Source organism: Diachasma alloeum, unplaced genomic scaffold (assembly GCF_001412515.2).
Source record: "Diachasma alloeum isolate Michigan unplaced genomic scaffold, Dall2.0 Dall_scaffold_78908, whole genome shotgun sequence".
NCBI lineage: Eukaryota > Metazoa > Arthropoda > Insecta > Hymenoptera > Braconidae > Diachasma > Diachasma alloeum.
In genome coordinates this window covers 4,115,111-4,142,252 of record NW_021683643.1, presented here as the reverse complement: position 1 = coordinate 4,142,252, position 27,142 = coordinate 4,115,111, and the positions used below count along the sequence as shown (strand labels likewise).

The following is a 27,142-nucleotide window of genomic DNA, read 5'->3' as shown; positions in this document are numbered from 1 at the left end:
TAATGGAATATCCCATAGATTGAACTATTCTTACGATTTCACTACTGATTTGTTGATCATCTCGAATTATATCGGTAATGAGCGATTGTAAATGAAATCGGTAAGCGACCCTTTTTTTATCGGGAATTTCCTTTGCTAAAAAAACGTTCTCCTGAAATTTTCGATTCCATTTCATCGAGATAATGGGACGTTTATTAAGGGGAGACTACACGAAGAGAAATATTCAGTAGTAATACCCGGAGAGCTTCAAAATGATGGGGTATTTCCCGACAGCTTCGTTGCAAACAAACGAGAGTGTCAAGTTTTGTAGGTTTAAAAATCCCGAGCGCGAAGCGCGAGGGATTTTCCTACAAAACTCGACACGATCGTTTGTTTGCAGAGAAGGTTGAGGGAAATACCCGATGCATTTTGAAGCTCGAGGGGTATTTGGAGGAGTATTTCCTCCATCGGAATTTCGGTCACTGGAGGGCAGCATTTGATGTCAATGTGGTACAGCCTACACTTTCGCATTTCAATTATTTTGTTTATTCTCCCTTAGCAACGTGCCGTGGTTTTACCAAATTTTACCGATATAAAACCGTGTAGGTTGTACCACGTGACATCAAATGCGGCCCTCCATTGGCCGAAATTCCGATGAGGGAAATATTCAGTAAAAATTACGGAACAATTCACGTAATCCTCAATGGGAAATCGTTTTTTTCGGCAATTTTTATAGGAATGGAAGAGAAGAAATCTGAACGGTTTAGTGATTTTTCAGGTTCATCACCGAACAAAGTACGAAATTGTCACGTAATTTTTCCCAAAGAAGTAAAATCTTACAGAAATTTCGCGACTTATTGTGCCCCCAAAATAAAAAATTCTTGAATGTTCAACAATTTTTATGAAGCTGGTGCGTTATTTCTATGTTCCGTTCCGTAAAATTTCTCAATCGTTGAGGAAAAATTATGGAACGACTTGTTGTTCCCACAGCAGTGAGTCATCAGATGGGTGGTGAATTTTTACGGAACAAATTGTAGAATTTACGTAGCGATTCGTACAATTTCAGTTCCGACTCATACTTTTTAGCGAATTTTACTTTGCTCACGGATTACGTTTTGAAACGTAATTTCTTCACTGATAGACTGATTCATTTATTCCAAACGAGATTCGTTAACTATTAACGAATGGTAAAGTTGAATATGACCAAATGAATATTCGTTAATAGTTCATGAATGGTTCATTTGACAGGTGAAAATCGAGCAAACAAGCCTTCTCAAATGTGCATTTATTAACTATGAACGAATGAACATTTCGTGAGATCGAATAGACCCTCGTCGCCAACCAAATCTATTTGTTAACAATAACTAATCCTTTCTATCAGTGTACGTTTTTTCTGGTAATTTTTATTGAATTTTTCTCCGTGTACTATGAGTTTTAAAAGTCGTGGGCTATTGGAGTGACATTAATCATGCATTGAAGATTGATTATATGTCTGAAAACAAATAATTAGTGCAAAAGAATTAATTGTTTATGAAGATTTGATATTAATCTCGACTATTCTACCTCTAATTCTGGTGTCATCACGATCATTCCCTGAACCGCCTTCTCCAGCATCTGGAGTGACCCTCGCATCATCCTTAAGAGCGTATTATACCGTTCCATCTCCTGGATTAAAACCGTATTCATGGATTCCATGTAGGATACCGGGTATTTTTTTTGCGCTTCCTCAATATCAAACAGCTCCGGCAGACGATTGTAAATGTCCCTCTTCATTGTTAGTAATAATTCATCCTGTTTCGACGTATCTCCCACCGTCACGGTTCCCTGAATTTTTAACATCGATTCAAAGAATGTTTTGGACACCTCCAAATCCCTCGTAATTCCCGCATTCATGTGGAGACCGAATACTTCTGGGGGTGGATTCATAGGGATTCCCTCGATTTGTCTTATGTAATCACGATAACCAATCCTGACCCAGAAAAAAAATGAAAATCAACCCGGTAAATAATGTTTGCTGATACCATCTGACATCTTCAACAATAAGGCAATTCTTTCGTAATTGATAACGTATAGAAAATTTCCATACAGGCCAATTTCTGGGCAGGGGTCAGTATCTGGACGATCTCAACTTGCATTAAATATTCCGTAAATAAAATGAAAATTGTACTGAATATATTTCATTTTCCAATAATATTACTCGTGTATAATCATGTGATCAATTATTTTTTCTATTGATCGGAATTTAATAAATAAAAAATAATATGGCCCAGAAAGATCGTCCAGAAATTAGGGGTTTCATTCACATTTAATTATTTCTTAATTGAATTATTCTTTGTTTTGTTATTTTCACTTCATAGTATATTTCAGGACGAGTGCCGTGGGGTTTTTACTCGCATGAAGTTGGCGTCCGAGCCGGAGGCGAGAACTGGCCAATAACGCGAGTAAAAAAACCCCATGGCACTAGCCATGAACGATATTTTTCACTTTTACGAGTTTGGGGAAGGGCTAATACCAATCTCCGGACGAGGAAAAGTGGAGAGCAGTACGGAAAAATAATTTTTTTCTGCTAATTAAAACATTCTTGAAGGTATGAAAACCTTAAGGCTATGAATTCATATCCCCATTTAGGTGATTCTTTTATTTTAAATCCTAACACGAAACTCGAACTTCCCTTAACCGTTCAGCAATTGGCCTGTTCACCCTAGTAGGATTTTTACATTTGAAAACTTACGAGAAATGTGGAATAACTTTCCACATTTTTTATTATTAAACTATGTATTATTTTTATTCATCAACTTTTAATTATGGATATTGTCGACTTTTTTTTCAATGCTCATAACTGAAAAAAAAATTTAATACACAATATTCTATTAAAACACAAAATCAATAGATTGTAAAATTTCTATACAACTTATTCTGTGAAGATATCTTCTATAGAACCGCTTCGGCTTATAATGTTCTCGTTCTTTGCTTCAATGTTTCATTGAGAATCGAAAAAAATACAGTAAAAAAAATTACCAAATTGATGCCGGCGAATTTCAATAGAAAATCGAATAATATTTATTGAAATTCCAAAGTCTATAATTCTTTTCTATAAAATATTTTCTATTGACATTTCTATTGCATAAATGAATCAATAGGATCGTCGAAAAACGAATACGATTTCCTAGCGAGTGCGCTAGGTTTTTCTGTGATTTTTTTTACTTGTGACGACAGTGTGGGCTGTAATAACACAAGTTGGAAATTACGCTTTTCATGGACGTCGTACAACATTTTACGATCGTGCCTTTTTTCACGCTTGTATCATAAAAGGTCTTACGACACTTTTTGAAAAGTGTTCGTTTGCGGTTTTGTATCCTGCAAGATCTTAACACATTTGTACATAAAATGACTCGCCCTCAAAATAATTACCTCCGGAGTTGAATAATTTTATAACAAGTCTCCCCTCCCCTCCCCCCTCCCCCTTTTTTCTTTTCAATCCCTCATTTTCAGAGAGATAAGCACAATTAACGGAATTTTCATTTCCCAAATGGAAATTCCATTAATGAAATTCGTTATCCCAATAAAACAAGTGGGAAATTGCTCTTGTATTGCATATAATGCAGTTATTTTTGCTAGTAAATTAGCAATATGCTTCCGAATGGTTACTTTGTACATCATTTGCTTCTATCATGTGTAATTCATTGTTAGTAGAAAACTTATTTACATCTACTTGAATGAAATTGAAACATCACATTTGACGAAACCATCAGAAAGTTCATTTTCAGGGAAATTTATGAAAAATACTAAATTTTTGGAAAGTTTCAAATAAATCAAAAAAACGATTAACGCTATCGCCTTCACTTTCGAACTCCGCCGAAAGGATATCCAAACAATTTTTTAAAGCCATCATTCAATCAATTCAGAACTTTTTTTTAGTTATCGTGGGAAAAAAAAATAATCGACGGATTAAATTTTAATTGATGGTACTTGATAGGACTCAATAAGACAGTTCGATCGTTGTACAAGATACCAGGGGACTGTAGGGGAATAAAATTCCGAGAATTACGGATCCCCCACTTTCCTGACGCTCAGAAGGGAAAATATTTTGATTTGATATTCTTCGTACAAGATACTAGACGATTTCCTATTCTCATGAATTCTTGATATGAAATACGAATGTTTGATTGGAAGATATTGTTCCTTTTCAAAATAACCATTTAGAAATTCGGAATAAGTTAGTTGAGTAATAGGGGCCTAAGAGGCAAAATTGAGACTTTCATTTTGATTTTCATGAAAATTGGTTTGAATTTTGTTTTGTTTTGTCCATCCAAAAAATGAATGTAAACACATGGTGCAATACATGTAAAAAATAGATATTTTACCAAGTTTTATGACCGATGCGTTTCATTTCTTTTATGAACTATAACGAGTGCCCATTCGTTTTGAAATTCCATTGATGTGCAATTAAGTTCTAGATCATAGATGCATATATCTCCAATAATTTTTGGAATATCTCAACTCCATTGTCACTCAATTCTAGCCCCGTTGTCGAGTATCTTGTACAGAGATCAGGAAACGAAAAACATTCAAGCTAAAAAGTGGGAGTATCACTCGGCACGAATTCAGGCCTACACTGAGAGAAAAACGATAAAGTTCTCAAACAAATCTTACTTGTGCCAAGAAAATAGTTTTTGAAAATTATCAAAAAGGATTTTTTTGTGCCAAACATGCAGAGCATGCGCCGGAATGAAAAATTTTGTGTCGCAAAAATAGATTTAGTAGTTAAAAAAAAATTGCATTCTCTGTAGATGCAAGAAATGTCATTTCTAGCACTACTCCCTCGTTATTCGATACTGCCATACGTATTTTACTCCCGAAAAATCTCTGTTTTATGCGAAACAAGGGATAGTAGTTCTTCGTTTCGATTGTCCAATAATCACAGACAAGAAATGAACCCTTAAATGAAACAATAATAATGATATGATAGCAATCTTGTAACTTAGGGATAAAATATTTGTGGATCAATTTTCCTCTATATGAGATATTTTCATCCGGTAAAGGCACCGTCTGGTATGAATTATCTTCCTCTTGAGCCAAATATTTCGTTGCTGTCAAAGCAGAAAAATTTTTCATGTTTGCGACTTTCGAAATCGAACCAAACAAATTCGTTTTTGACAATTCTGAACTAGCGATTTAGTTGGCCCAAACAAGACTTGTTTGACAACGTTTTTGTTTTTCTCTCAGTGTAGTATCTTACATGGAGACTTGACTGTACGTACATTTGAAAAGGAAAAAAGATTCTATTCCTTCCATTCATTAGCGAACAATTGAAGAAAAACTTTGTTACATACGTGCCCACATACACACACACACGTACGGACGAGATGTAAAAATTGCATTTTCGGATTTTTTGAATCATACTGGGACGATATAACTAAAAAATTCAAAACTTGAATTTGAACGATTACAAAGCTTCCATTCGGTAGCAAAAATCAGTACGAAAACATGAAAACTACCTTCTGGGCAATGTATATTCACTCCCCATGCCAGAGAAGCTATAACTGACATCCTCAATGACCTCCATGTTATAAAAATCCAATAAAATCGTATTGAGACATCGTCTATCCCTATCATCTGTGACCCTTCCTCCATAATTGCACTCTCCGGTAAGATACTTGATGGCTTTGAAAGGAACCTGCTGAGACTCATTGATAAAAATTTGCAGCTGCTGAACAGAAATTTGAAAGTCAGATTCGTTAAATCCATATCTTATATTCCATCCTTGTGCCCCGTAATTTCTTCTCTCTTGAACTAGAGCATGAAAGAAACAGAGACCATAAAGTAGCCTTGTGAATATCTTCTCCTTCCCCGGGCAGCCTTCAAAGAATTCCGGATTTTTAACTGGTTCTGATGTATAAGATCTCATGAGATTCTGTTGTAAACCGGTTGGTGGTTCGTTGGTCATCTTGACGCCACTTTGCAGTACAGAGATGGGAAATTTATCGGAGGGATAGCTCGTTAACCAGAGACGAAAGTTGATAGAGGTGTTGGTTAGATCGAAATTTTCGCAGATTTTCTCGAGAACTGGCATCCAGGAGACAGCAAGATGACAGTTCTGAAGGCAAACCCAGGAGCCGGTGCTCTGTGCATGTTCAACCATTCTCTTGGCGATGGGCCCTTGTCCCTGACCCAGAGATATCGAGGTGAACCGCGAAGTGTAATCCATATCTTCAGCGAAATTCGACAGGGCGCCCATAGGATCGGAGCCGGGGGATAGGATAAATATTAGGGGAACTAGGCACATCGAGTCTGCATAGGATTTGGCCAGGTCAAAGCTTGGTGGAATGACGAATTTTCTGCCCAGTCCTTTCTCGACGAATTGAATCACTTTCAGGGTTATTTTGTCGGGCCTCAGCATCCTCAGGACGATTAATTTCTGAAAGTCTGGGAGAGTTATTTTGTCAGATAATTATAAAACTTTGTTGGGGAGAAACTTCTGGGGATGATCATTTATGGGAAAAACACTGCAATCTCATCTAAGTTTATTAGACTTTATAAATGAGGAGATTTTATGTTAATTCGAAGTTAATTGTCAGTTATTGGAAGATAGCTTGCAAGTGAAGCGAGATAGCGGAATTTTTGTTCACTGCACTTCTCTTCGTACATTTCGATTTCGTATACATAGAATGGATTCATGAATAATCCCATATTTGCCTTCGATTCAAAGGCATCTCCGGGAAAACTATCGCAATGTAGAATTGAAGAAAAACTTCCAAATTCATGGAAGAGACCCGTAATAGAGTTGAAGAGAAAAGGAAGAAGAACGAGAATTTTTTTTAGGACGCAGTAAAACAAAAAGGCGATCAGAGTAGCCTTCAAGATGAGGTTTCAATCAATATCTTCAATTTTAGAGGAAACGAATGTATTTTTTCGAGGATATCACCTGTGAAAGGAATTGATCAAATAAAATTGAAATTCTTTTGAAATTTGTCAATTTTTTTGCTGGCTTTTTTTGAAAAATTGCATACGTTTTTTCTTCTTATCTACTTTTGAAAAATTTAGTGTAACGATTTTTGAAGTCTCCATTCGGCTTATCAAATAATGTAATATGATGTCTATGTATATTTTTTTATGTACTGTAATCTTTTGTTTATGATAATTGTAAAAAAAGAGAATTTCATTTCTTACTAAAAAATACATATATAACATGGCATATATTCATGTATCATATAATATATACTCTATACGGGGTATTCCATGTGAACTCACCCAGGTCAAAACCCTCACCATCGCCAATCATATTGCCGATTTTTCCTGTGGTTGTATATGAAAAAATATGATTTCTCAATTTTTTTCAGATTTTTTGAGGCATCCTGTGGACAGCCATGTTTTTTTGCAAGTTTTATCTTCAAATGCCTGTAACTTCCGTAAAAATCAACCGATTTGAGTTTTTTTTACAAAATGTGCGTCTTTGAACACACTTTCCATATAAAAATATGCCAATTTTTTTCAATTCATTCTTTCATCGATTTCCTCAGAAAAACCTCAAAAAATTGCAGTGAATATATTGGACCAAAACAAAATTGTTCACCAAAGGCCAAAGTGGGCTTCCCATTTTGTGGTCGTCGTTTCCAATTTGAATATATGAATCCGGGATGAAAAATTTCAAAAATTTCAAAATTCTTTTCGCATTTGAACGCAGAAGCATTATTTGAATTTACCGCCTGAAGAATCACTGCATTATATTCGAATCTGGNAGCATTATTTGAATTTACCGCCTGAAGAATCACTACATTATATTCGAATCTGGAACAATGTGATGACTTTTTGAAAATTCGTTAACAATAAATCTTTCCGAGTGGTGTGTTCTAATAGAGATTCCACTTTGGCCTTTGGTGAAAAATTTTACTTTGGTCCAATATACTCACTGAAATTTTTTGAAAAATATAAAAAGGATCCAACTTTGAAAACGACCCGTTTTTTGAAGTTTTTTGAGGTTTTTCTGAGGAAATCGATGGAAGAACGAATTGAAAAAAATTGGCATATTTTTATATGGAAAGTGTGTTCGAAGACACACATTTTGTAAAAAAAAACTCAAATCGGTTGATTTTTACGGAAGTTACACGCATTTGAAGATAAAACTTGCAAAAAAACATGGCTGCCCACAGGATACCTCAAAAAATCTGAAAAAATTTGAGAAGTCATATTTTTCCATATACAACCACAGGAAAATTGGCAATATGATGGTGAGGGTTTCGACCTGGGTGAGTTCACATGGAATACCCCATACAGTATATAACACATACTATATATATTATACATGTTTTATACTATAATTTTTTTAACGATAAAAAAATTTAATGAAGTTCTGTATTGTAAGAAAAATATATAGGGTTGTATATGTGTATATAGTACATAATACGTCCCTAAAAATAAAAAAGAACGTAAAAAGCCGAAAAGAAACGAAGAAGATGAAGAGAATTATTATGATTCCGCATAAATTATTCAACAATTAAATCCCCATTGTAAAAAACTTTGCGAAAACCAATACTTTGCCTGTATTATTATTGAGATAAAAATTAATGAAAGTGAAAAACGGTAAGGTTTTACTATTCTGGCACCCAGAAGGGCGAAGCGTGCGCCCTATTCTAGTATTGAAAAAATTCAAGCAAAATAATGAAGATAATTTACGCTGAGGAATTTCGATAGGAACCCAATTCCAACAGAATAAGTGGTATGTCCTGATAAAAATCTATCGATATTTTGTACGAAATATTTTCTTTAAACATTTCTGTTGGACCTATTTTTTACATTTTTTTTCTGTTGAAACTAAACGTGCCTAATTTTTCAATAGAATTGAAAAAAAACAACTAGAATTTACCAACGAAATCAGATAAAATTTTTTCAAAATTTGAGATTTTTTTTTCTATCAATGTTTCTTCATAGGTTCCGTGAAAAGAAAAGTATGAGTTACAAAAGTTCTCCCGTAAATATTTATATCTCTTCTATTTCCCATATATTTCCGAAAAATTGCCCTCGAGGTTACACAGAAAAGTTGTTCCCACAAAAAGTTATTTCCATCAACTCTACTTTGTCCAAGTTTCCTCAGCGAAATTTTCCAGAAGTATTACCTGATAAAGTCGACTCCCAAGGCTCTGGATATTTCGATTTCTCAGGGGACATAGAATCATAGAGCTGTTTCCACTCGTTCAAATGTATTTCAAAGCTTTTTGGGAAGTTCGAGAAGGGCGGGAGTTGTCCCACCCTCGATATTTCCTCCCACGATTTATCTGGAAGCCAATCAGCCGCGGGATTCTGCGGGGTTTTACCCACCACAATGCCCCCAGACAGAAAGAACATCAGCTCATTTTTTATTATTTTCTCCTCCGCTAGTAAAATTGTTGTGTACAGCAAGAATGAGTACAGGACTTTGTCCTTTTCTAGGAGCGATCTGCAAACGTTTTGGTAGAGATTGTACGTAAATGTGTCTCGAAGATACATCAATCGTTGCTCGAGGATTTTACTCTTGTTTGCTGTATCTATGGACACGATGTAGAGGTTGATGAACCACGAGAGGGAATATTGGTACATGGGGTCGATGCTGGGGAGATCGGTTACTGTGTAGTATAATGAGGAGCTGTGTTTCGCTATTGGTCTGTAACTCTGGCGGAAGACCTCGATTTTTTTCTCCGTACGTTTCGCAGCTTCTTGTTTCTTCATTATATCCGTTGAAAGAAGTTTCGAAGAGTCGAGGATCTCAATGGCTTCCTCATCATCGAGGATCGCAGCACCGGATGTGGCTAGGGTCTTCAGGATGCTGTCCTCGACGCCTTTCAGGGCTTTTCGGTTCGCTGCACCTTCGACTATCAGGAATTCTCGTTTTTTCTGGAGGTCTGGGCGCTCTTTTGCGACTACTATTCCCAGCAGTTGGTCCTCCAGGCCCTCGATTGTCAGCGCGAAGTTTATTAGGGTCACCTTGTTGAAGACTTCGGGGAGATAGTGGGGGTTGCGGTACTTGGTGGTCATGTAGAGGCGAAATCTCTCGTCGTATTGGATTGTTTTCTCCCCGAGGGTGATGTACAGGCCACCGAATACTTTGTAGGTGTTTTTTGTGAGGATTGGGTCGAGGGGGGCGTCGAGGTCCTCTGCGATGTTTTCGATTAAAATTGGTTTGCCTGGGAGAAGTTCAAATGCAAGGTACTTTCTATGATCATAATTTTTTTATTAAACAGTGTAAATTGAATTGAAATATAATAACAAAAACGACTTTTTCTTTGAAATTATGTCTCAATTTGTTCTTCCGCCACATCGAATTAAAAATCCATTTCTTTCCTTGAAAGAACATGGTTTTCCGCGTATTCACCTAAATTTTCAAATTGACACCCTGATACAAGCCGTAGCATTTTATGAAACCGTGAAAAAAAAAATCATCTAACTCTTCGACAACATTTTATATGCACGACTATCAAAATTCTTGTCTGGCGCAATACAATTCATCCTAATAATATTCTTTAACACTCCGTTGGTCGCGCAAAGTTTACGAATGCCGTTGGTCGCGCCGTAAACGCCGCGCGGTACCAGCATAAATCGGCATAATGATAAATAAATTTGAAAGATCTAGGAAATATCTGAAAACAATCAAGAGTGATCTACATCGTACACTTGAAGAAGTCCCGTGAAATTTTTCATGTTCAGTGTTACCCTTAATTATATATTTAAGCCCGAAGTTCCCATGTTTTTCTGAATGAAAATTTGAAAATCTAACTACTTGGGATATTTTTGGCGGATATTTTCATTGATAGGGCTTCTAAACACCTTAAAATGAGAAAAATAAATGAATTTTCAAATTTGATTCAAATTTAAAAATTCAAATTTAAAATTCAAGTCACATTTTTCTGAGGCTTTACTGCAGTGTAATTTTAAAGAATCGAAAAAAACGCGACCAACCGAGTGTTGAAATTTAACGAGCAGAATTGTGCCATTCTCTTATTTGGAAAAATTCTGAATAGTAGAGTTCTTGAAAGAGACATTACAAGGTTTGAAATCTGCCCGTGAACTGACGTTGTGGGCTGTGGGTTTCGCGTTTGATTCATGTGGGAGGTTCCGAGTTGGAATCCCGGCCGATCACGTTATGAGATTTTATTCGCTAAAGTGTTAATCAGTCGTCTAAATAACATGTTATGAAAAGAGGACATTAAATAAACGATGAACGAAAAATTTCGATCTCGCTCAAGGTCCCGTGTAGTAGGTTCGGAGACGTTGGGAAGCGAAATGCTAAAACAGGTGGGAAATTGCTTTTTTATTGCATATAGTATAGTTATTTTTGCTAATAAATTAGCAATATGCTTCCGAATGGTTATTTTGGAGTCGACACTCGATCGTTTTACTATGGAGAGTCTTGCAAGATTTTTCCTACAAAATCGATACGGGAGCTGGGGGGATGGGAAGAAAATTCATGGAAATCTGAGAGAGAAGGGAAATTTTTTCCGAAAACTTTCGAATGCTCTTAGAATAATATCTAAAATTCGATTATTAATCAAATGAAAGAATGATGCAATCTATTTGATCTTTAAATTTCGATGAAATGTTATCAGAACAATTTCATTTATACATAATTGAATGAATTTTAAACACCACGTGAGAAAACCCATCAGAAAGCTCACTTTCAGGGAAATTTATGAAAAATTAGAAATTTTCAAAAATCATCGTAAAAATCAGATCAACCGAGATAGCTACTGTCATCATCTTTTAACTGCGACATAATAGGATTGGAACGAACATTTTCAGCTATGATTGAATTCATTTGGAGCATAATATTTGAAGATATCCCCGGAATTATGATTTTCAAAAACTACAAAATTTTTTCAAACTTTCAGATAAATCAAAAGAACGATTATGGCTATCACCTTCATCTTCGAACTCGGTCACAAGGACACACAAACTAATTGTTTGAACCATCATTCAATGAATTTAAAACATTTTTTTTAGTTATCGTGTTACAGCTGATTTTTGAAAAAAAATAAAAAAATTAAAAAAATGAATGAATTAATTTAATTTTGATTAACGGCGATGGATACGGCTCAACAATACCTACATTAAAAAAAAAAGATTCAATTCCATCGATTTCTCAGCGAGAAATTAAAGAAAAAATTGAAAAAATTTGTTACACACATACACACATACGTACGGATGACGTCTAAAAATTGCATTTTCGGACTTTCTGAATCATAATAAGTCGATATAATACAAAAAATCGAAAACTTTTTTTCGAACGATTACAATGCTTCCATTCGGAAGCAAAAAGACGAGCCCTCAAATAATAGTGGGAAATTTAATCTTGGACCCACCTGGCAACGTGTGATAACCCAGTGATCAAACACGCGTTCTGCAATTACCATAATATCATTTAGAAATGTCAGAATTTTATTTTTCGTGTATCGTGCTAGGTATCCCTGACTGATATTAATTTATTTTCTAGAAAAAGTAAAAGAAGTTCGATTACTGGTTTGGTTCGATCACTGGGCGGTTCACCCTATATGATAGCAGGTTTTGAGAAATAAAAGCAAATTGAAATATTTCCCTGAAATTCAGTACCGAAGTGGTAAAGCGGTACAAGTGAATTTTGATTATTGACCAGTTTTCAATGAATCTCTCGGAATCTAAGGGAGATAGTAAAATTTTTGTTATAACCTTTTTTGTAGAGTCAATTGAGAGCTACAACAAATGTAATTACGAAAATCACGCTATCTCCCTTTGATGATTCGGAAATATTCCTCAAAAACTCAACTGGGAGATGAGTCGACTTGAACCGTTTTACCACTTCACTACTAAATTAAAAAACGTATATATGCTGAATAGAAAAAATTCACCGCAAGGTTTCTCCCCTACTAATAGTCTTACGAGGCTGAAAATTCAAGATAAAGCTCTCCTAAACATGTATAACAGAGTGAAACTTGCAGTCCAATACAAAATTTGACCCTGAATACCAGACCGATCGATCAATCAAGTATATTCTCATATAGAACAATTCATCTAAAAATCCTGTTTTCCAAAAAATTACAAATCGTAATTTTATCAGTGATTTTTGCGTTTGCATGACTTAAAAATTCATATAGGATAACATTGGAATACTTCGAAATCAATAAAATGTGAACAATCTACATTTGCATTTTAATTCCAAACAGATTTTCTCTATTCCTTCTTCATTAATTTCATTAATGAATCCATTCCAGAGCATCACGGTACACACTGTTATTTTTTTGAAGTTATAGTTCTCAATATGATGAAAACTAGTTTACTGAGCCAAATTTTTTCAGTGCCAAAAAATATCTTTGTGGTAATATCAATCGAATAAAATTAGAAAGTTCAATAGAAATTTCGATTTTTCATTTTTAAAATGAAATTACCATGGATCCACTCGGAAAATTACAAACAATACAATTAGTAGAAATAAATAAGAAAAAGACTAATGAGATACAAAATAACGGTCAGATGTCTTCTGTCGGATAGACTCAGTTCCCTGCTTGTTTCTATGCAAAGAAGTTTGAGCGAAACATCTCTTTATTTACCGTTCAGAGTGCAGTATTTCGGGAAAAAAAATAAATGCAGAGCTAGGTGGAAAATTTAAAACAAAACTGTTGGGTACCGTTGAACACTGCGCTCTGTTTAGCTGACCGAGTTAGGAAAATGAGCAGAGAAATCTATAAATCTCCAAAAAGTTGGAGAAATCTCCAGAAATTGGAACTTTCTGTGGTGTATTCCCCTCGTATGCAACTCAGCGCACTAATTTATAGCCTGTGTTGGAACGCGGGCTCTGAACTAACTCGTTTTTGCGTGAATCGCAAACAAAAAAAAACAGATTTATTATGTGAAAGATAAGAAGATAAGAAGAAGATTACCAAATTCAACACATTGTTCCATAATATCCATATAATTCTTATCCGTCAACTTGACGACTTCCAATTCACTCGCTTTCTCCATATTCCTAATCCACTTATTCGCCTGACTCTGAGGATCAATAAATAAACTCCATCTCTTCGAATTATCCATAACAATAGCATTCTCAGTAGAGAAACTATCCCTAGGCAATCCAAATATATTCCACGAGTTAATTTTAATCTCAGATCCCAGAACTGTGACAAAGTTGAACTCCTCGGAGCAGGGAATCTTGAGATTTTGAACATAAACTTTCCACTTGTCCACATATTCCACTCGGTAGGAAGTTATGAATGGACCAAGATAGGCAATGATGCCGCAGGAAATGAGAATATCCCCGGGTAGTGTATCATATGCCCTTTGGAGACTCTCTGCCGAACTCATCCACCGGTCCTTCTCACCCCCCAGTCCGTTGATGAGTTTCTCAGCCCTAGCTAGTTGATTCCTACAGGTGATCACTTGATTTTCCAGCGCTATTTTCTTCTCAATTGTTTTCTCAAGATCGTCTCTCAGTAATGCCAACTTTTCGTTCAACTCTCCCAACATTTTTCGTTGTTCCGCCAAGAAAATCATTGTGTCTTTGTAATCTTTTTCGGCGGAAGCCAGCGCTGCTTTTTTCGGCGCCACTTCTCGGGCAACTTTATCGTAGAGAACCATCGCTCTTACCCATTTGCAGAGACCCTCAGCTGCTGAGGAGGCTTTCGCCACGATCTTTGGATCGAAACTCGCGTTCGATAGATATGTCTTCTTTATTGTCTGATTATGAAGGAAAGGAGTGATTAAATGAGTGGATTAAGAAGAAATGAGATAAGGTAAAGGGAATTGAAAATGCTAATTTTGTAATTGAAATTGAATACATCGATCTTTGTATGAGTCACATGGTGAAAAATATGTTGATGGAAGAAACGAGAAATATTCATCGGATGAATTTTAACCCTAGTCTGGTCACCTGACGGGAAAATGCGACTTTAGTCACCTTTGCGGGAGAGTGCCGCCGTGTTATTTAGGCTCCAGCGTTGCCGAATCGACTCTACACTTCCCGGGCGCGTTTAGCGAGTTTCCAGCAACGTCGCGCAACAGGCAATTTCATTTAACACGGGAAAAAATTGTTCACCTGTTGGAAATAATTTTTTTTCTCCCAGAATTAAGGATACAATTTTGAAAAAAAAATACTAGAATTTTCCAAATACTTCAATTGACAAATTCAATTTTTCTCAAATTTTTCCAGTCAACCAGTCGATGGCAAGGTGAATAAAAGGACGTGTTGCAGCAATTCCCTCGCATGGTGACCAGTCTAGGGTTAATGTGGTACACTGAGAAAAAAAATTTCTAATATCTGAAACATATTTTCCTGAGACAAGTAAATTTTCTTCAATTGCTTAATTTTCTCAGGCATCTCAACTCACATGACCCGAGAAAGACCTCATGCTTTAAAATATTCTTGTACTTAAGTATGATTTTGTCACAAATGAACTTACTTAAATCGCGTAGGAGAATCATCTTCATTGTTTTCATGATTTTTTCGTTATGCACTTCCAATATTGCAATATGTAAAATATTCATGACGTAACGGAGAACGATAGCGATGAATGAAAATTTATTCGAGTTCCGTGAAGTGCACACATTCTGAGATTTAAGTCATTGAAAATAATTTACTTCTCTCAAGAAAATATGTTTCAGATATTAGAAATTTTTTTCTCAGTGTAATGAAATGGTGGGAGACCCCGGTGGCTTGGCGCAGTGGATAAGTTCGTTGCCTCCCATGCGAAAGGTTCCGAGTTCAAATCCCGGCCGGGTAGAATGGTACGATCTAACCATTTAAAGTCTTGATCATCATCGCGTATACCCTAATCGGGTCGAAGCGATGTAAAATAACGATAAAAAAAAGAAATGGGAGAGTATAACGCGAAATAGCCCTCATGAATAATGATATTACCGTAGATCTACTAGTTTTCGGATAGTCAATCTGCATTTAAATAACACGTCCGAACGGGACTTTTTGGATGCCGGATGACTGAGGTCCTCAAATTACCCGTCAAAGAGCTGTGTACATGTCATTCAATGTTGATGGTAATTAGACGTGAGAAGAGAAAAGAAAAAAAGAAATGAAAATGGTGATGAGATTAAACTTTCGAAAATCCACCGTACAGGAATTGTTATGGCGTACGGATGGTACATTTTTTTTTTGAAGGTGAGATATGAATAGGATAAAAGTGAAGAGCGTACGATCTGGAAATTATTGAAAATGAGCTACTCCTCCCCAGGAGTTATTGCCAAATTGCTCAGTCCGTACAGCCTTTAGATTTTAGGGGAAGTATTTGTATCGAGATTAGGCGTTAGAGGTGCGCTTGTCACAAATGTCAAGAATATGGTCCAGCTTCTGAGGTTCTAGTGTGTTCTCTCGAAATTCCTTTCTCTCAAAATATGCACTTACTCAACAAAGCCGTCCAATTCAACGATTTTGCTTTATGTAATCTTCATGATTTAAAATTAATGTCTACCTCGGAGCACGTCAAAAAAACTTCGTTAAAAAACCTGGTCTAGCATATTATGTTATAAGTGCCTAAAAACCACTTTTTCGCACGCACGGGTAACACATCCTATTTTTTGTGATACTTGCCAAGTTCACTATTCGAAACGGTAGTGGGGGTAAAGTGGTTGTTTTTGTGCACGAACTGCGTAAAGTTCAAGGTTGTGCGGAAAGTGAATTTCTTCACAGGCAGGTATCACAAAAAAATTCCACTTGGGAAACTGAACTTTTGGTTAGTTGAACTTTTGTCAAATTGAACTTCCGTCAATAAAACCTTTCGGTTATCTTGTCTTTTGTAAGAATATAGGTAAAATCTGTGTTTGCGCTTGGAATTTCAGAGTGTTGTCATCCGTTTTGTTTCGTTCCTTGGTGAAGGAATAATCGATATTCCTGGACTATGAGAATCGTGTGAGGCGAATTGTGATTGATTATGGCAAACGTGCTACTGTGCAATATTTGAGAGGGATTGCGTCGAATGTTGTGCTTCAAGTGTTGTGTTGTGGATATAAGTAATTGTTATTTATTTTCTTGTGCATATGAATTTGTGACAAATCATTTGTAATCAAGACTTGATGCTGTTCATTCTGGATACAATGTTTTGCGTTGTGGTTCGTTCGGCTTTTTTCCATTTTTGCTTCCGAATGGTAGCTTTATTGTAATTGTCCAAATTTAACTTTCCAAATCAAGGTGATTAAATATGCCCCAAAAAGTCCGACTACGCGATTTTTAGAAGGTGTTAATTTTTTCGCAATTTTCTTTATACGTTGAAAGTTTAAAATTTTTTTTCGAGTGTTTTGAAGTTTAGATTGTTCGATTTTTTTTTCTTCGTTGTTTTTGTTACCAATTTGTTGTTTTTGTTACCAAAGTTTTTTTGACGAAGTTTTTTTAACGGAAGTTTTTTAGACATGGACCCGTTTACCTGTATCGTCTCCATCGGAATATTCTCCTTATCATAATTCTTCAAATTCTCCAAGAACTTCATATCACTGAGAATCCTTTGAGCAACCTTCCAATAATCCAATCTTGTTTTTCCAGTACTAGTATCCAAAACCTTTTCAGGTTGCACATTCATCATAACACAGACAGCAGCCATGACCAGCTTAACAGTCTCCGGCGGGTTCTTCATAGTCTTCACCATGGCAATATCCGCAGGCTTCAGCGTATCCAACGCAGCAATAGCTTCATTCAACACAGGCATAGCCTCCTCAAGATCAGCTTCACACTCAGCCTTCAAGGCCCCGGCGACTTTCGCCTGAACATTCGCAGCATCTTCGTCCTTCTTCACCTTCATCGTCGCCTTCTCAACAATCACATTCTCCTTCTCGATCTTGTTCATAGTATCAGCCGTCAGCTTCGCCGATCTCTCAAGTTCCGGTCTCAGTGCCACAAGAGTTATCTTCATTTTCGATATCTGCTCAGCAGCAAACGCCAATTTTTCCAATCCCCCCAGATACCGATCCCTGGCCAACGTCAATTCCTCCTGCTTCTCCTGCATCAGGTCCGCATAACTTCTTATCAAATCCAGAAAAGCCGCGGATGTTACGTAAGTCTTTCGCCCCTTGGCTTGATAAAAATCTTCGCTCATTTCTTTAGCACATACATGGAAGTACTTGCACGCGATCACAGCATTCACTTTCACTGCCTCCTCGACATTGATATCGGTAGTGAATCTGACAGCAACCTGTTCTAGGGCATCCTCTGGCCATATCTCGAACCAGTCTATGGTGCAGCAATTTACGAGGCTGGGGTACATCCTCAAACGCGTTCTAAATGAGTCGCCGATAGGACTGAAGCACAACATCAAGTGCAGCTTCTCTTTGCACTGGTTAACGAAGAACGATAAGACGGATAGGACGGAGATGTCGAGGTTCCGGTTGCCACCTTGTGCCGCCAGACGACACATTTCTATGACTTCCTGTCTTTCTTCTATGGTGAAGAGGTTGGGGACCTCCCCGGAGTTGAGGAGACTGTCGATATCGCTGAGAAAGGCTTCTTCTTTTATTTGACCCTCTGTTATAAGGAAGACTAGGTCCTTTTGGACACCTCCAGAGCGTTTTAAAACGCCTTTGATGTCCTCACGCCATTCATTTATGCCGTAGGCACTTCCTATTTCCGGTTGGAAGAGACCGCAACCCGCCATGTTGGATGCTAGTCTGGTTAGTGATTGACGGCCAGAGCCGCCAACTCCAACCATTAGTAAACTTCCTCCTGAAATCATGAGGTAGGGATGTTTAGAAGTGTGTCGAGGGGTTTAGAATTCATGAAAACTATATACATTTTGCTTCCGAATCAAAGATTTGTAACAGGCATAGCCATATCCATAAATTATAATTATTGTTTAATCATTAAGTAGTTAATTAGCTAACATTGTTACGAATATCGAACTTGCGGACGCGTTCTTTCATTTTGACGTTCTTTTTTTTTCTTTCCCCTTAAATCTCCTTGTTGAAAGTTACTTCATTCTATTGTTTCCATTCTAGTTTTGTTTCGGGTTGTTTTCATCCTGTCATTTTCTCTAGTCCCTTTTAATTTAATAAACTTTTCTTAATTATTTCCACTGCGTTTTCAATATTACTCTTCAATTTTAATTATTGAAGTAATCATCAATTTAAATAATCAAATTTCGTCAAATTTAAACAGTAATTGAGTTGGGAAGATTGACGATTATTTGGATAATCGGAAATCCTTTATAAGAAATTTAGTATTATTTACTTAATAGCAAATTTATAGTTCTATATTTTTAAATATTTAATTTATCATTAATTGGGAATTTAAATTATGAATTATTTTCTATTTCAAAATTTAGATTCGTATATTTAAACCTTGATCAATGTAAGTCGGAAATTCTTTTAATATTGAAGAATCAGAAGATTGATGGCCTGATCTCTGATTTGTAATCGCTCAAATTTGAGTTTGGAAGTTTTTGTGTTAGGGTAACTAAATATGGTCTAACAAGTCCGAATATGGGATTTTTAGGTGGTGTCTGTATGTGTATGTATGTATGTATGTGTGTATATATGTATATGGTTTTTCCTTCATATTTTTTCTCGAAATTGTCTTATAAGAGGTCAATCGAAATTCATGATTTTTTTATGAACACAGACTTTAATAAGTTCTATTCATTGACACCAATTAAAATTTAATTTTTCTCACCAATGCGCAGAAATTGATATTTCTCGTCAAAAATCGATTTTTCAACGACTACTCAAAAAATGCGCAGAAATTGATATTTCTCGTCAAAAATCAATTTTTCAACGACTACTCAAAAAATTGTCATCAAGATGGAATTAGTCATGGCTCAAAAAAATTGATAACAATACCCTCTTGATTCTATCAGAATATGCTGGCGGTCGTACGATTCGTTGTTGAGTTACAGCGCATTGTTTATGCGATTTGGAAGAGAAAATCGGATTTTTCATGATTACTGAAAGAATCATCAGTAATAGCAATTAAATGAGGCCTTGAAAAGTATATTTCAATGTTTTCTTAATCAAGTTGAAAAATGGTGAGAACGGTATCATTGCTTGTTCTGAAAATGAATTTCTAGTTAATTTATGGTTCTGGGTGCGTTGAAATGGCACACCATGCAAATGCGGCAACGTTACGTTGATTGACCGCTGAAAATATCATGGAGAGGGAAATACTTTCGAATGTACGACGCTACTAGAGAATAAACCAAGTGGTTAATTGCCTTTTTTGTAAATGAGTATAGTTATGGCTGCGAATAAATTAGTAACTTGCTTCCGAATGGATTCTCTTTTTTTCGCGTCATTAAAATTTTTACGCATTATTTAATTCTTTGAAATGATTCTATGCTCAAAACTTCTTAAGCCTCGAATTCGGTTTCAGTCGGGGTTTAATCAAAGTTCAATCAAGGTTTAATCAAGATTTGGTCAGACTTTAAACCAGGTTCAGCCAGGAGTTAGTCGAACCAATGAATCAATATGAATAAGTATTCAACATAATAGACTACTGCCTGAGTTTAATAGAGGTTCTGACATAAAAGGCCCATGACGTTGTTGTCTAATTTGATAAGCAATGATGCTATTCTCACCAACTTTTAACTTTATTCACCCTCGATCACTCCCGCTCGGCCGCCAGCCTACATCCGTCGCACGGTTAGCGCAGCGCCGCTGGGTTAAGGTACTTCCGCAGTAAGTATACTTGGTGAAAATTTCGAAATGGTATAAAGACGCAATATTTGGATCATATGTTGTTGACCACATTAAAAAGATATTTCCAAAATTTCAAGTCCCTGGTCCACCCCATTTTTGAGATATGCATCGCCAAACATTCAATTTTTGTGTTTTTTCCATTTTTGACGATGTATATCTCGAAAATGGGGTGGACAAGGTACTTGAAATTTTGGGAATAGTTTTTGAATGTGATCAACAACATATGATCCAAATATTGCGTCTTTATTCCATTTCGAAATTTTCACCAAGTATACTTACTGCGGAAGTTCCTTAAACCGAGCACGCTGTTGCCACCTTGGCGTTTACTGCTATGCGCGCATTCCAAGTGCGGCAGTGAATGTAGCAATACTGTCGTTCGAGTGGTCGACAGGGACGCACTCGCACCGGGCGGCGTGGCACTGCTTTTCTGTCTGTTTGATATTTCTTTTCTTTTTTTAGCTAAACAAATTTCCCGAAAAAAAAGAACAACGCATAGTGTAAAACAACTTATCTGTCCTATTCAACCATACAATACTATCAGCTATCTGAAATAGCTATTCATCTACTCTTTTGTTTTTTTTCTGTGTTCTATAATCAAAACATTGTATATCATATGTAAATACCAGGCTGAAGGCACTCGGGCGGAGGCCAGTCACAAGCTTCTTGTGACGAATTCCGTTAAAAATAAAATAAATAAGGATAACGCCAGCGCTTACTAAAAGGACTGAACTAGGAACTCTAATTTTTTAAGAATTTTTGAGCGTCGAGAAACACGCGAAAATATAAAAAAACAAAAACAAGTGGCGCCGCGTTCATTGAGCAAGTGATCGAGGGTTAAGAAGCACGTATGAAAAAATTCAAAGAAAACTATTGGAATTCCATAGGAATTCTATGGGGTTTCTATAGGATTTCTATTGGAATTCTATTGAAAAATTCTATTTGTTTTTTGCGCGGATTCTGTTAGATATTCGATCTGAAAAAGTCAATAAATTTCGAATTTCTATTTGACTTTCTCTCTTAAGATTGTTTCTAGAAGAATGCTTGGACATCAGTTTTCCAAGTTTTTTCCACTCGAATTCTATAACGCAAAACAAAAGAAAATCCAACGAAAAAAACTTAGAAAATTGAAGGAGATTCGAATAATCATAGCGCAAAAAAATCTATCCATTAATGATTTAGAATACCACCCTTACCTGGAATTGCGAGGATCCTGCAGACTCTCGCCAAATGTTCCAACGCATATCGAAACAAGACAATATCCATCTTGTTCCTATGCGTAGTGTTGTAATCCTCAAGACTCAGCGTCGCAACCATCTTGAACTCCTCCATGGAAGCCACCTCTTCGTACCGTTTATCTTCTTGAATCGCGTCTGGATCCATAAAATTCCCAAATATCAAATTCTGAAGACTGACTTCGTTGATTTGGTCATTCTCCTTAGGCAAATGTTCAAAGACAACTTCGAAGTTCTCCCTTATGATCCTCTGAACGGTATCCCTCATCTGCCTGAATAACCACTGTCGATCAGACTGGTCGATCAATCGGTCTCCAAAGACTCTCAAAATCTCATGAACCCAGAGTCTCGTGAAAGTTGTTTTAGACTCCACCGACTCTTTCTTGATCATCGCACAGCCTCTAATGACCCTCGAGAAATCTCTAAGATTGAAAAGATAGTGGGACTTTGCGGGAGTTGGTCTCAGGAATTCACTGGCATTCTTGAAGACGTCTAACGTTGCATTTACCAGACATACGACTGTGGACATCACATCAGCAGCAAAACCGTTTCGTTTGAGCCCGACTAACGCGAGATTCGTGAAGATCTTGGTGACGCTGTCATCAGAGAAGTTATTGATCGAGTATAGATTAAAGTGCCGAAGGAATCGATGGTAGATCTCCTGCCTGCTGCCCCCTGGAGGTCCCATAGCGCAAACAAACATGGTGTCGTAGATCAATAGCTTCTCTGGTTCCTTCAACTCGTACCAATAATTGTGATCAAACACCTGGCGGAGGAGTTCAATGGCGGGCTGGGCTCCATACACCTCCTTCGTTGGCATATTGACATCGTCGATGAAGACGACACACTGAGTCCCAACCATCGGCCCAAACTGCCCCTTCCTCCTCTTGTAGAGCTTCGAAATCACCAGCTCTTGGGCATTCGCTGCTGATGTCTTCGCAGTGAAGGTGATAAGATTTGGTAGATAAAACTCCTCTTCCAATTTGTTCATCATGATATCCTGGATGTAAAAACTTTTACCAGTTCCAGTTTCTCCGTAAAGAAGAAAGCGCTTGCGATGCTTGATGTGTTTCAAGAAGAGACTCTGATATTTCATGGTGTCAATGGTGGGAATTATCATCTGTCCAATGCTCGCGGTTTCGATGATCTTCTCCATCCTCGCGGCGTCTCCAAAGTTCTTCCAAGCGCCCTTACCCTTGAACGTGTAGAAGTTATCGTGGATCAATCCCTCGGTGGGTAAGGCAATAAGACTATCGATGATACTCTCTGGCATCGGAAGCTCCTCAACTTGATTCTTCCACAGAGAAATGCAGAAGTCATTGAATTTTTCGAGAGAATCGGCGTCTAGAGTCCCCCCAATCCCCCAGACGATGGCCAGCATCATCGCTGCTTGGATCCAGAACTCAACATTTGACTCGTAGTCATCATTCTCCTCTACTGCGTCATCCATGTACATTTGGAAGAGGTTCATCGTTGATACCACTTGGTTTATTTGTCCGGAGAACAAGGAAATTTTGCACTTCTTCCTGACGAATTCTAAGGAAGGTTCAATTAACCAATTGAACAAATCTCTGATCGTGCCCATTTGAGGCTCTGCCCATTTTACATCTAGAGTGTTGTACCAGGACTCGACAAAGGGCCTCCAACCAATGACATGAGGCTCGATGTAGATCATACCTAGAGATAGAAAATGACTGTCATTTTTGAGACCGCGTCATATGACCAAAAAAGAAAATCAATGGAATATTCCATTCTTCAATGACAAGATTTCCTGAAATTTCAGTGGAAATTAAACATGATAAAAATTTTCGGGATTTGGCGGGGAAAATTCAGACGAAAATTTTTAGCAGTGTATAGAGATGAAAAATGAACGTGATTTTCGTTTCGAAATGCACATTAGGAAAACACTGAGAGAAAAATATAATTCTTCTGACTATATTCCATCACCATCGAATTATAGTCAAAAAGTCCTCAACAATTTTTCATGGGTTACGGTAACTATGGCCGGAGAAGTAATTACTACAATGGAATGTAGTCATTGCAACTATTTTATAGTTCTACTCACGATGGATTTGTCGTGGTTACTTTTGAACTTTGGTTAGTTTAACTGTATTTTGATTTGCAAAAATTACGCTTGTGAAGTTACTATAATGTTATGGGCCGCATACAAAAAAAATCGTATCGTTCATAAAAACTGCCTCAACTATTTTCTTATTGTAAATCGAACTTCAGATTTTTCTCTCAGTATACTACGAAATGAATTGAAATAAAAGTTGATACAGAGATAACTATTTTCATCACAATGTTCGTAAACGGCGTTTAACGGACGCGAAGTCAAAGATTATGTTCGTCACTCTGTCGAAAACAAGATTTCTGACTCGTGTGATTGCATTTCTTGGCTTCGCCTCGGTCTGCAGCCCTCACACTCGTCAGAAAAGTTTTTTTCGGCCTTGTAACGAAAATAACTATTTCGGCCGAGTGACGAACATAATTTTTCGTAAAGTCTGTAAACGTCGTTTTACGGATAGTGGGTGAAAACATTGCATCTATATAGACGAAAAATGACTCATATTTCTGGCAGATTGTGACGGTCATAGAGAAGGGGGAGGGGAATTGTGACAGCCGTCATAAAAGCCTCGTCATGTGACCGTCATATAACGGGTCGTGTAACACATTTGCATCTCTAATCATACCACAACGTGAAACTGTGGCAGGCGACGCCTGAAGCAGATCCATCGCTTCAAAGATCATCGACATCACGTTCGTCATCTGCATGACCTCCCCAGACGTCAAACAAAGCTTCTTATTGTCATCCAACACAGTGTTTAGATTCTCTATCCACACGGCATCAACAGGTCCATCGAAAATCAGCCATTTCCTGGACGGTGACTCATCTGAACAGTATCTTCTGAAGGCAACAGCGCAGACCCCATCAGTCCACTCTGAGGAAACAGGATCAAACTGTCCATACAATTGCCCCATCGTTATCGATTTTGGATTGACAGTTGTGAAGATTGTCGTTGCTCCATTGTCATCTCCCCACTCTTCCATGAGAGTCAGGGCGTCAGCGAGGGTGTGGAGGACTGAAGTTTTCCCGCCAAAAGGATCGCCCACGAGCATGAATCCATGTCTGACGATCATCATTTCATAGGTTTGAATGATCTTCAGGAGAAATGCGTCGACTGGCTGAAGATTTTTCTTCTCTGCCGCTACTTTCACGGCTTTGATGAGGACGTCGTAGCTCGGTGATGGGAGTTGTACCCCTGGGAAGAGATCGGATATGATACCTTCGAATAATGGAACGTCGTGGGATAGGAACTTTGGGAGGTTGACGTCGATTATTGATCGCAGGAGAAGAATCAGTTCGTCTTCGTTTGGGTACTTCAGCTTGACGTTCTGCGCTGCTGTCAGGACAGTCTTCACAGCTCTCATGCCGTAGTCGTAGTGAGATTGGGAGGACAATTGCTCGGAACAGAGTTTGTAGGTCGTCACGATCTTGACTGAGAGGACTCGAGCAGTGCTGAAGCCAGAAGAATACAGGAAGATCTCCCCTATCATAGCGTAATCTGGGACCATCATGGCGACTGTTCTGAATAGGACTTTCAGGTTGTCCGGAAGCTCAGATCGTCCTGCGTAGCCGGGGTTCATGGTGATACAGACGTAGACGGCGGGGTTCAGCCTGAGTTCGGTTCCCTCGAAGATGAAGGTGTCGACGTGGGCTCGCACTGCTTGGATGATACAGAGAATCTGCTGGGCTACGACAGACAGCACCTCGAGCTCGATTCGGTTGAACTCGTCGAAGCAGGCCCAGGCTCCGCAGGAGGCCAGACCCTTGAAGAATTTTCCCATGTTCTTGTAGTCGAGACCGTCGGAACAGTTGAAGACTACACATTGCACTGCTATTGCTCGACCCAGGTCTTTGGTTGTTTCGGTTTTTCCTGTTCCTGCTGGACCCTCTGGGGCACCGTTCAGATGGAGGGAGTAGGCTCCAATTAAGGTTCGATAACATCTAAATGGATGGGAAGTATTTGAGGATTTTTTCAAGGGATTGTGACAATTTTAAACCGCTATCTTCAATTTTTTTTCGTTGTTTTCGAAAAATTCATATCAATATGTTTTGAAGGCCACAGACCAAATTCGTAGAATTTCGAGAAGACAAAATTAAAAGTAACATAGATCTAGGATGAAACCCAACTTGGATAGCGGCCCAAAATATTGGTTTTGATTATAAGAGTTACTGAAAAAAAGATGAGAAAAATAAAAGGTGATATAATTTTGAAAATTCGGTATTCTGAGCGCCTAGGGATCGAAAAAAAAATTACCCAAAATTTTCTCATAGATGGTAGAAAATGGAAAATTTTGAGGTGTTATAAATTAAAATCGGCAGAGTAGAACCCGAGTTATTGAAAAAAAAAAACGAAAGAACAAAGAAAAAATCATATCTCCAAAATGGGCTGTCGAAAAAATCTGAAAAAAATTAAGAGATAATTTTTCTAGCCCCCGAATCGTAAAAAAAATCGAGATCAATTTCCAAAAGTGTGAGGGTCAGCCGTTGACGTATTTGGGATGGAATACCTCATATATAATTAAGGGTAACACACGTTGAGTAAATTTTTTCAAGCCAGCGGAGACAAATTCACTATTTTCTCGCATTTGTTGTCCCGATACAGGGTACAAAAGACCTAAAAACAGATTCCGCTCCACGATTACATGACTTGTGTAGGAATTTTTCTCCAACTTTTTTCTCCGGATAATTTCAACGTAAAAAGAAAGAAATGAATCTTCAAACGTGTCTTCATAACGCAATTTTCGGTCGATTGACATGAACTTTGGTTTATACATACAGAATATATGTGTACGTCCACGTGAAAAGGGCCCACTTTGTCGCATTTATTTTGCGAGATATTCACGTTTTTGTGTTCACACCTTCCATTTAAACCAATGTTAAACTGATTTTTAGATCTTCTATACCGACGTCATTTTTCATACTATTGTGTTAATTTTGCGCTCAAAATGTAAGGTATCTCACTAAGATTATCGGAATATACGTAACTCCAAACCGACAAAGTGGGCCCTTTTCATGTGGATGCCCACATATGCATGAACATAATTGAATGGCCGAAGGCCCTCGCACGTATGAAAAAATCGTATAGAAATTTTCTATATGGATTGAGTATAGAAATTCTATAAGATTTCCGTGTATGATATTCGGATATTTCTATACAAATATTTTCTGTACGAATTATTTCTATGCATCAATTTTTGTTTTCATAGAAAAGATGTCTAAACGTTCCGGAGAAAAACAGAGA

At 37.4% G+C, this 27,142-nt stretch overlaps 1 protein-coding gene across 1 annotated transcript in view; it reads right to left on the bottom strand.

Moving 5' to 3' along the window:
- LOC107047777 (dynein heavy chain 12, axonemal) overlaps positions 1–27,142 on the bottom strand; it is a 44,018-nt gene that overhangs the window by 3,392 nt on the left and 13,484 nt on the right. Inside the window, exons 8-14 of the mRNA XM_015270609.2 lie at positions 24,527–25,842; positions 21,795–23,510; positions 17,346–18,634; positions 13,860–14,652; positions 9,093–10,136; positions 5,478–6,405; positions 1,543–1,948 (exon numbers count right to left, since the gene is read on the bottom strand). Coding sequence (XP_015126095.2) covers positions 1,543–1,948; positions 5,478–6,405; positions 9,093–10,136; positions 13,860–14,652; positions 17,346–18,634; positions 21,795–23,510; positions 24,527–25,842 — 7,492 coding nt within the window. The remainder of the gene's footprint in view (positions 1–1,542; positions 1,949–5,477; positions 6,406–9,092; positions 10,137–13,859; positions 14,653–17,345; positions 18,635–21,794; positions 23,511–24,526; positions 25,843–27,142) is intronic.